Source organism: Micromesistius poutassou (genome assembly GCF_964030765.1).
Source record: "Micromesistius poutassou genome assembly, chromosome: 15".
NCBI lineage: Eukaryota > Metazoa > Chordata > Actinopteri > Gadiformes > Gadidae > Micromesistius > Micromesistius poutassou.
In genome coordinates, this window is record NC_140285.1 from 1,627,544 (window position 1) to 1,639,368 (window position 11,825).

Genomic DNA, 11,825 nt, shown 5'->3' on the forward strand with positions numbered 1-11,825 from the left:
CTTTTATTACGTGGAATCAGGTGTCCTAATCCTCTCATGATATCAATACATATTTTATTCTTATGTTTTGTTTGGGGAGATTTGATGTATATATTTTTTGTATATTCAAATGTATTAATTAATATAACAATATATACACAGTATATTATGTATATACCATAAGTAGCATTATACGTACAGTATATATTAGGCATAGTTTAAGTAATCTCATCTTGGCTTTTCTCTTCAAATCCGTTTTAAGAACAGGTCTCCAGGAAAGTAGACCACATTTTGCTTCGTGTAATTTCCACGAAAAACGAAAAGAGTGCATCTTTATTTAGCGGCGGATGTGAAGAAGTGCTCTTCCATGAATACCACTCCGTCTGCGCCTTCCTTCCGTCCTTTGGAGCAACAACTGAGATAAAACGAGCGACACAAGCGGGACCACAGACACTCAACACACTTGCACAACCAGACAACACGCACACACACACACACACACACACACTGTGTGTGTGTGTGTGTGCGCAGCAGGGCTGTTTGTGCGTCTTAACAAATTCACACCCACAATCTAACAAGAAAAAGCCACAGTCCTACGCTGTGTCACACCGTCGACGGTGCGGTTTTTTTTAACTTACGGCCCGCTTGCTCTTCTTCTTGGTCCCCCGCGGTTTCTTGTTCTTCTCCACGACGGCGTGCAGCGCGATGCAGAGCCGGCTCATGCGCGGCAGGTCGGCCACGCTGATGTCAAACTCCAGCCTCTGGTTCCACACGGGGTCCGACCCCACCGCCACCTCCGAGCTGCTCACCAGCTTGCACAGCGGCTCGCTGCCGTGGAACAGCCCCGCCTGCACCACCAGCTGGGGGGGACGCAGAGGGAGGGAGGGAGGGAGGGAGGGAGGGGACAGACGGGTCAGACACCGCAGGGGACAGACGGACAGACACCACAGGGGACAGACGGGTCAGACACCACAGGGGACAGACGGGTCAGACACCGCAGGGGACAGACGGACAGACACCACAGGGGACAGACGGACAGACAGACGGACAGACACCACAGGGGACAGACGGACAGACACCACAGGGGACAGACGGACAGACACCACAGGGGACGCGGAGGGAGGGGACAGACGGACAGACAGACACCACAGGGGACGCGGAGGGACAGACAGACAGACAGACACCACAGGGGACAGACGGACAGACACCACAGGGGACGCGGAGGGACAGACGGACAGACAGACACCACAGGGGACAGACGGACAGACACCACAGGGGACGCGGAGGGAGGGGACAGACGGACAGACACCATAGGAGACACGTTGGGACAGACAGACGGACAGACACCACAGGGGACAGACGGACAGACACCACAGGGGACAGACGGACAGACAGACACCACAGGGGACAGACGGACAGACAGACACCACAGGGGACAGACGGACAGACACCACAGGGGACAGACGGACAGACACCACAGGGGACAGACGGACAGACAGACACCACAGGGGACAGAGGGACAGACACCACAGGGGACAGACGGACAGACACCACAGGGGACAGACGGACAGACAGACACCACAGGGGACAGACGGGTCAGACACCACAGGGGACAGACGGACAGACACCACAGGGGACGCGGAGGGAGGGGACAGACGGACAGACACCATAGGAGACACGTTGGGACAGACAGACACCACAGGGGACAGACAGACAGACACCACAGGGGACAGACAGACAGACACCACAGGGGACAGACGGACAGACACCACAGGGGACACGTTGGGGAAGGGACAGACAGACACCACAGTGACGCACACAGGAGCCGTCTTCATCGGTGAAGACAAGTCTACAATGAAACTATATATTGTTGATGTGCTTAGAAGGTGTTTACATTGCAGTTAAACCGGGTAAAATATATATTATAATAATATATATTTGTATTCATATAAATAACAGTGTATGTAAATGCACTGATGGTGGAGAGTCTGACGTCTGGCTGATTCAGAGTCTGATACATCTGATACGTCTGTCTCTCTTCTCTCTTTCCTCCGGACATGAACCCCAGTTGGGTTCATGTTCTGTTCATTCATAATGTGAGCAGCTCATAAAGGCTTCAGACTCGTGCGTAATGGCTGTCCAGAGTGGGGGGGGGGGGTAAACCAATGGGGGTCTGGGTCCAAATGTAATTGTGTACGCACATTAAGGTTCGGAACGCTGCCATTGGCCGCAGCGAGAGCGGGGTTTGGAGTCCAGACCAGAGATCTACTAAATATACTCCGCCATACACGACTGCATATTCTTCCCAAGGGCCCCCATCTCCTAACCTGGGCCCCCGCTGAACTGCAGACAGGACTGATAGCGGTGCGACAGGCTTCATGTACCATGAGTCATGATCTGCTGGGAGGCACCGGAAGCGCACTTACACTTAATAAGCCATCGGAGGCTAACGAGGTTAGTTATGAAACCCAATCAGAAGGACCCACAGGCACACATTAACCTGCTCTCCTACGCAGGGCCCCCCAAACACACTGCCCTGCCACGGCTCAATGAGATGGCTCATGAAGGCTCCTTTTATATTTTAGCGTTTGCAAAAGAGTTTTTATAGTTTTTATGTTTTTATGAAAAAAAAGAAACGCGATTCAAACCATCCACAGCATCACAGCCGTATCACAAAGTCAATAAAAGTCAGAGACTTATCGAGTGACAATCCTCCAAACTCATCCGAACAGTCATCCGCTCTCTGCAATAACACCTTCCATCTCCCCACTTAGAGGAAGCCCTTTTCTAAGAACCTAGGCCTCAAATTGAGATGCGAACACCAGATAGGCCCCCCCCCCCTCCCCCCTCCCCCCTCCCCCCACCCCACACCCCCCACCCCACACTTCCTGTTGTTAAGTTTCAACCAACCGCCAAGAAGAATTATGGGAAACGTGCGGTCGGGTCACGTGACCCTCCAGCCCTTCAACCGAGGCGTTTGTAAACAACAGGCAGAGAGTCGGTTCATTGAGCAGCGAAGAGAGAGAGAGAAAGGGCGTGCTGGAGCCCCGGGGCCCACCTTCATTCCCTCGTCGGCGTTGACGCGGCTGCCCTGCAGCAGGTGGATGCAGAGCGGCTCGTTGATGGACCACAGCAGCGTCGTGTTCTGCTGTTGGGGCGCGGAGAGAGACAGGGAGAGAACGGTCTTTTTTTTTTTTTTTTTAAATGGGATGAAATGATCAGGTCGTAAAAATTGGAATTAGGGAGTAGCGATTAAAAAACACATCTTATTGACTTAATGAGGCACTTTTCAACGTTTCGAAATAACATTTTTTAGCTTCATGTTCATTCCCCCCCCCCCCCCCCTCTACGTCGAAAAAACCTTTGCGTAGGGTTGTCTTATTCTTTCCTAAAAAGGTTAATTATCTGCCTCAACGGCGTGTTATGTCAAAGTCCAACGACACATGAGCCTCTGGTCTGGAACACAGTATGTGTGTGTGTGAGTGTGGGTGTGAGTGTGAGTGTGAGTGTGGGTGTGGGTGTGAGTGTGAGTGTGGGTGTGAGTGTGAATGTGAGTGTGAGTGAGAGAGAGACAGAGACAGAGACAAAGAGCCGTGAGAGCCAATGTCGATGAGTCATCCAGAGACGGGCGCTCCACCCCTGCTCCGCCCTCACCCTCTTTAGGGGCAGCGGTGGAGGTCGCGAGGTGGAGGTGCTGCTCTTGGACGTCTGGCGCCAGGCGCTGCCCTGGTCCTCCTGGTACGCCCTGATGGTGGTGTGGTACACCATGGTCAGCTGGGGGTTCTGGCCGTCCCGCAGGCACGAGAAGATGTACTGGAGGGTGGAGGGAGGAGCGGGTGGAGACAGACAGGCGTGGCGTTCATTTAACTGGTTCAGCATTTACCCAGTGTAACCAAGATGTGAAATTCATGGTCTGTCTGTGTGTCTGTCAGTGTGTGTGTGTGGCAGTGTGTGGCAGTGTGTGGCAGTGTGTGGCAGTGTGTGTCAGTGTGTGTCAGTGTGTGTCAGTGTGTGTCAGTGTGTGTGTGTGTGTGTGTGTGTGGCAGTGATCTGGCGGGCTGTGCGTGGGCCCTTTTGTGATAGGTTAATGAGGTTAATGGGGACATAATCTCGTTTTGCGTGGGGATGGGGTATGAGTGTACTCGGTATGAGTCAGACACGCAGGTAGCTGTAGTTTCACAACCAACACCCAACCAGAGACCTTCATATCATCACCGCGCTCACTCATCCAAGGGCCCCTGACATTAAAGCACCCTCTCTGGCTCGTTTTAGCTAGAGCTGCGTTCAAGGTCGAAACACAATGTGCAGCGGTTTAACAAATGTACAAAAAATCTACCTGTGGACATGAGGTCAATTCAAATAAACAAACAGTTGTCACGAGGGGAACCTTGTTGTGTCATCACGCATATGCATTCATAAGGGTTGTACGTACATGACGTAGGCAATTTTAATTTAATTTTTGAAAGGAGTCTCGAATTGTACAGAATAAGGTTTAATGGGTCATTGATGCTCGTGTTTCTTGTCTTGTTCGTGTTCCCCTCCAGCACAGCGAGGATGTTCAAGCGCTGACCTTAGAGTCTTTAAACCCTGGGACTTGGCTGGGGGGGGGTGGGGGGGTGGGGGGGCTCACCTTGAACTGGCACAGGGGGTGGTCCCCGTAGAGGAAGTCCCAGCGGCCGTTGACCCTCAGGGTGTAGTCCTCGGCCTCCTGCCTCACCCAGCGGAACACCGTGGCCTTCTTCTTCAGCGCGCTGCGGATCAGCGCCAGCGGGGGGTCCTGGGGGTCCTGCTGCAGCATGAAGCTCTCCTGGACGGGAAACGCCCGCGCACGCGCACGCACACGCACACACACACACACACACACACACAGTAGTTCAATTACCCCCTCCCTACAGCCTCTACCTGTAGGCCTCTCTGTGACCCCTGACCCTAACCTGCTCCTTAATGCCATAGTGTCTTTCCTCTGAATGCCCTTGTGAGTGCCTAGGGTAAAAGAGACAGGAATCGTAGTTCCTAAATCACGTCTGCCTGTCTGCGTGTCTGTGTGTCTGTGTCACGGCGCCTTGTGGTTCAGCCGGGGAAATACCAGAAATGCTCATCTGCATGTTCATCTGACTCGGGGGCGGAACCACACATGTTCCACCGAGGTTGTATTTGTTACCGGGTGCCTGACACCCGCCGTCACACACATGACTCATGCTACGACAACAGCAGAGAGGTGGTCTCCACGGCGACGGGGGGAGGGGGGGGACGGGGGGGGACGGGGGGGGGTGGACTCACGTCGCTGCCCTCAAACTGGATGTTGATGAAGATCTTCTTGGGGGCTTTGGCGCCGGCGGGCCCCCTGCAGGGCAGGGCGGAGCAGGGCTCCAGGTCGCAGGGGAAGTTACACTCCATCCACTGGAACCAGGGCAGCGCCTGCTGCTGCAGCGCCTTCTCCTCGCAGAAGGCCCGCAGCCGCGCCCGGAACTCGCTCACCTCGTGGTTCTTCTGCGCCTCAAACTCGTTGATACCTGAGGAGCCACAGGGAGCCGACGAGAATCACCGACTGAGAGCCGACCGACACTTCTTCTTCTTATAAGTGCCAGTGACAGTTGCAGGTTTTTTCGAGAAGATGAATTGATGTTCAATTTGAGACGTGATCATTTTCTGATCACAGGGAGGTGGCATTTCCTGGACACAAAAGTCCTACCGAATCATTCTAAGCTTTCAGTTCAAGTCTAGATTTCACAAATGAGTGACTCTGTCTGAACGGAGAACTTCCTCCCCACGTTGAGGCCTCTGTGCCTCAGGCCGTGGCAAGTGAACCAATCAGCTCTCGGGGGTGACCTTCCAACCCCAGCCCGCCGTAGCGCGCTGCCACCAGAGCGCCAGGCTAGCGGAGAGCGGCCCCACCTTTCCCGATGAGCAGGCTGATCTGGGCGTTGGCCAGCTTCTCGGTGCGGTCGCCCTCGCGGGCCACCAGCTGCAGGAAGCACGCGAAGGGCCGCACGTCGGCGAGGCGCCGGGACTCCGCCTCCAGCTCCAGCCGCTCCGCCGCCGGGGTGATGCAGACAAAGACGTAGGAGGCGGGGTCTCCCAGCGCGCTGAACAGGGGCTCGCTGCTGGCTTTCCTCCACACCAACTGACCACCACCACAACAACAACAACAACAACAACAACATCATCAACAACAACAACATCATCATCATCAACCACAGCATCAGCAACAACCAAAACAGCATGAACAACCACAGCAACAACAACCACAGCATCAACAACAGCTCTGATGAACGATAAGCCGCCCACAGCAGACAGTGTTGAGAGAGGGGAGGGGACAGAGATGCTGGGTTTGCGATGCTATGGGGAAACAGAGGGCTCCATACACTATTGGGTCCTTTAGGCTTTTGGAGGATTGTATCCCCGGACGTTTCTTAGATCCATACATACGTTGCAGAGGAGCATGCTTAGGAGGAGCCTTTATTTACACACACACACAGGGTGCTTCCTTCTGCTTTTCGGTCGCACAACGTACACGATCTTGTATTGAGGGGAGGCCCCAAGAGTCAAACCTTCTCACCACCATCTTATCCTGCCTGATCGGAAGATACACTCACTGAGTCACTGCCAACACTGTCGACAAGTCTGTCAATGTTGTTTAGAGAAGCCCTTTGATCACCGCGCGGCCACGATAACCCCCTCCTTTATCAAACCATCAAACGCAGAAATGTGAAATAATAAAAACTTAATGTTGCGTGGAGGAGGCTCTGGTTCAGTCTGGCTCAGCTGAACAGTCAAATGTATCAGTGCTTGCTTTAACACAGTCTACATCAGACAGTCTGGAGTGGCAGGCCTGTTGGCATAGAAACTGGTGCACACAATGGCTCCGACAGCAGAATCTGCCTCCTCTAGACAACACACTATCCCTTATCCTTGCATATTAGAGAGAGAGAGAGAGAGAGAGAGAGAGAGAGAGAGAGAGAGAGAGAGAGAGAGAGAGAGGAAAGCTGTAGGCTACCATTCACTTCCATGAGAGTGTCAACCCCAAGCCAGCGTTTTCAGGAGTGTGTTTGACGTTTTAATTAAACTAATGTTTGAAGGGACATATTTATTCAGCCAATTTGTTTAAAAGCATATTATACGTACCATTTGAATTAAAACAATACTGCGCCAATGTTGGCGTGTGTGTGGGAATCCAATTCTGGGTACTATACTGTATTGACATTCTTACCAAACAGAAACAATTAGTTGATATCCGTTAGTTGATTTACTATATATATATATATATATATATATATGATATATATATATATATATATATATATATATATATATATGTGATTTCATTCATTGGTTATCTAGACTGTGCAGTCTAGTGAGCCATAGGGACCGTCCCAAAAGACAAACGTCTTCAGGGACCATGTCCATCTACATGTATACATGCGTATTGATGGACCCACCTTCTTGATGTCAGCGATGGTGTCGTTGCGAGACACGGGGAACTCCAGGAAGATGCCGGTCGGGAGCAGGAAGTCCACCATGATGTCGGCGGCCCCCTCCGCCTCCCACTCCTCCTCCATCCCATACTTCCCTGGGGGCATGGTGACGGACTCTCATCTACCGCCAGCCCGCCACTGCTCCGGACACACACACACACACACACACACACACACACACACACACAACATTTTATATATATATATATATACATATACATACACACACATCATATTTAATATATGTATATACAGATTAAATATACACACAAATACGTATATTTAATTTATGTATTTATAGAAATAAATACATACATTAAAATATAACATAATAAATAGTTGCATACACAAATATTCGATTTTGTGATGTGCAATATATTGATATTGTGTTCACATATTGCATAAATATTTTATATGCAACTCACTCATGCTACTATTCAGTTTGAATCAATATATTAGGGAGGGAACAGCACTGGTAATCGATCAACCAACAGTGGCTACAAACGAGGGTTCTCAGCTGACCCTCTCCCCCGGTCGGTAAACGGACACCTGGTTTGGTGATATTCTAGCTCCGGGGTCTGGTCGGTCTGGGGTCTAACCGTGCGGGGTCTTACTCAACGATCAGAAGTGTCACATACAAGCAACAGCCGAGATACAGCAACTGTTTCAAAAACACTTCCGAGTACACACACACATGTCTCAACGCACGTTTGATGACATTTGCATTCTTTTTCAACACAACATTGCTAAGTAACAGGATAAATACAGTGTCCATTTAGCGAGATCAAAGTACTACCGCATCCTCGAATAAAAGTAGAGCAATTTCGGCAGACTAAAAGAGAATCGTGTCAAGACAGCCGGCAGCGATGCGATGACCATGTCAATGTTGTCATTTCATAGTGAGGAGCGGACCATGTTGTCAACCTGTCCCAGACACTTGCCTCAGCTGTACAAGCGGTCCCCACGGCCGGTCATCTCTTCATTATTCTGGGGATGGTCCGATTCAGGGCAGCAACTCCACAAAAACCCGCTTATTCGGTAATCCCAGGATGATTTGTTTTACAGATCCGACCGCCGATGTAAAATTCATAAGAAATTTCCGCTGTGCGTCTGGCTTGTGCGTTGTCATTCAAGCGATGGTGTTGCACTGACTGCGCGTCGCCACCGCTCTTGGTGGCGGCCAAGGGAGCGTCGACAAAACGTTCACCAATATCAAAGTGTTAAATTCACCCGCCAAGACTGCCCTCTTCCTCTTTTCCGAGCGAATGAATGTATACACATTTTTTTTTTATTTTTGGACACACTTGCAACAAAAATAACGAACTACTTGAAATACATCCCTAATGCACCGGGTGGGGAAATTTTTTGAGCTACTTAGTCATTTTCTGTGCACCTGCCACTGTAGACGAAAACACACACACACACACACACACACACACACACACGCACGCACACACGCACACACACACACACACACACACACACACACACACACACACACACACACACACACACACACACACACACACACACACACACACACACACACACACACACACACACACACACACACACACACACACTTCATTTCTCTATCTTACATAGGCCTGACTTTCTCATGGAAACTGGAAGCTAAACCGCAGTAGTAGGCTGACCAGAAAGGGGAAATGAAGGCACCCAAATCCACCGAATGACAAAACGGTTTTCTTGCACCAGAAATATAAGGTGAACTCTATAGGTGAACCTAAAGAAAAGTTAAATACACAACTTGGATGAATGCATAATCCCTCATATATGGAGAAATTATAGGTAGCATAAGGTCTGGTCTTTGGGGATATTCTCCATGTTCCTTTACAAATCGTCAGGCTAATACGATAACATGTGATTGCCACCATTAATGCGTAATTAATAATCAGGGGCCTCATGAATGGAACCACAGTCTTGCCAGTGGCACAGGGCCAACAGTTAAAATAAGGAAAGTCCTCGATGGGCAACACAGAATGTTTGCTTTTAGACCAGCTGGTAGAAACAGGAAGTTCTGAGTAACAGTCTCTCCATGCGTCCTGAGTGGGTGAGCACCAGAAGCACAGGCCACTTCTAGAGGATACAGGTTTATCCAACACAGAGAGCACTGCAGATAGATGCACAGCTTGAAATTCTTTGGTTTGTTTTTCAGAGATGCCGTAGGACATGAAAGTTGAGTTTTGAGTTGGATTAATTCATAAAACTGCACACCAAACAATGAGTAGGCATATGAGTGGTACAGTAGGCCTATTAGGGTTGCTTGAGTTGTGTTTTTTCCCATACATTCTAAATCCAGATGGATTTCATCATGCATTTAATGTTGATAAAATGCCTTGACATCCAACGTGAGTCTGATATTAGTTTACAAGCGAATATGCCTTCAGCAGGTTCATTCACGTGTTCTCGCTCCAGCCTTGAGACTTGGCAGATAAAACCAAACACTTTACCTTGTCTACAAATCAACTGTCAAACAGAGTCTTTCAGTGCCATGGCAACACTTCACAACCTTGTTATTTGCCCACAAGCTCAGAACTCTCTGCCCATGGCCTACAGCTAAGTCTAACTCCTGGTTGTGTAATATACACAAGAGAACCAGTAAGTCTAACTGCTCCTCACTCAAAATTATCATATAACGTGTCTGTTTAATTCAATGGCCTTTATTGCCACAAGAGGGGGTACTTATGTTGCGTCTTGGTCAAAAAATTAGATGTGATTGAAAACCATTTCAAAAATAATTTTAATTTTCTAAACGTCCACCACTGAAAACACTCATCCAATAGTTATAGTTCAGAAAACAAAATTAATTGTTAAACACATCGACCACTTCCTCAATCTATGACAATAAATTAATTGACCATGCACCGTTTAAATGTAATAAAATAAAAACATCAATTACTTTTTTATTAATTAAAAGTACTAACAATTTGAGTTGTACGGTTTGCAATTGGTTGTGTGGAAATCATAGAATAATTTAATACTACACGCATTGTGTTTGTTTTAAAACCTAATATTCCAGATCCTGTTTTAAAACAGGTTTTATCTAAGTAGGCATCGGTTACACACAAACATCCCCTTCTATCACCTCCCTGATGGCAGGGGGTTTCATTTAGAGTTTCAGTAGCACTTTCTTTTACGGTCACTACACCTCAAGTCGTTTTTAGTAGAGGAAAAGAAAAAAAGAGGGGTACATCCAGACAATTTATAAATAAAAACAGTGCTTTAATATGCAAACACACAATTATTGGAAGGTCATACTTGCAACCCCCCAAAATGTCTCAGCATTGTCAATGCTAACACTGCAAAAAAGTGTACCGTCATTCGACAAATCATTTCTCTTTGAGAAAAAAAAGCCTGCCTTCAAAGGACTGACTAACTGTAGACCGCCATACAGTACAGTCTCTTGTAAATCATACATTCAACACACAAGTCATCGATTCACCTTTTTCTTCAATACAAACAAAAGCAGCCAAACTATAATGCATGATCCCACATCCGAAAGCAGACAGATATAAAATGTTCTATTGGAACGTAAACCTCCAAGTTAAACATACAAAACAACACTCAATACACAAGTAATTTCGCTAAAGATGCAGGCATACAGCACCACATAACCTGTGAATCAGGCAATACACTTTCTCTAAAGCAAAATGAATATAAATACTAACACCTGATACTTGCTTAGAATCCAGATACACGACTCTGAAAAACATGCACATTTGTGAAAGGTGAAAACCTTGAGTCAAACGGTACGGTGCCTTATTTCAACAGATACTAAAGACTGAACTCCATGGTTAGACAGCGATGGAAACCCACCACACACACACACACACACACACACACACACACACACACACACACACACACACACACACACACACACACACACACACACACACACACACACACACACACACACACACACACACACACACACACACACACACACACACACACACTATTTACAGAGGTGCAAGCGTTTGTTTCTTTTGTAACTTTCGAGATGATGGAAAGTAGTGTTAAAATGCACAATACAGCAGTTTATCAAAGGTAGGTTTAAGGTCTGTAGTGTCCGCTCCATGTACAACTGGTACAAAGAACAAGTGGGGTGTTCATGTTGCGCTGTTGTTTGTTTAACATATATTAACTCCTAGGAGGAGTTAATAGGAGGAGGGAGGGGCATCAGTGTTAACTCCTATAGAGGGAGGGGGGGGGGGCATCAGTGTTAACTCCTATAGAGGGGGGGGGGCATCAGTGTTAACTCCTATAGAGGGAGGGGGGGGGCATCAGTGTTAACTCCTATAGAGGGGGGGGGCATCAGTGTTAACTCCTATAGAGGGAGGGGGGGGG

The 11,825-nt window shown here is 48.5% G+C and overlaps 1 protein-coding gene across 1 annotated transcript in view; it reads right to left on the minus strand.

Moving 5' to 3' along the window:
* pik3cd (phosphatidylinositol-4,5-bisphosphate 3-kinase, catalytic subunit delta) overlaps window positions 1-8,570 on the minus strand; it is an 18,723-nt gene extending 10,153 nt beyond the window's left edge. Inside the window, exons 1-8 of the mRNA XM_084479422.1 lie at window positions 8,396-8,570; window positions 7,419-7,592; window positions 5,875-6,103; window positions 5,260-5,492; window positions 4,610-4,786; window positions 3,634-3,792; window positions 3,038-3,127; window positions 618-839 (exon numbers count right to left, since the gene is read on the minus strand). Coding sequence (XP_084335548.1) covers window positions 618-839; window positions 3,038-3,127; window positions 3,634-3,792; window positions 4,610-4,786; window positions 5,260-5,492; window positions 5,875-6,103; window positions 7,419-7,559 — 1,251 coding nt within the window. The 5' untranslated portion in view covers window positions 7,560-7,592; window positions 8,396-8,570. The remainder of the gene's footprint in view (window positions 1-617; window positions 840-3,037; window positions 3,128-3,633; window positions 3,793-4,609; window positions 4,787-5,259; window positions 5,493-5,874; window positions 6,104-7,418; window positions 7,593-8,395) is intronic.
* Between the last annotated feature and the right edge of the window lie 3,255 nt (window positions 8,571-11,825).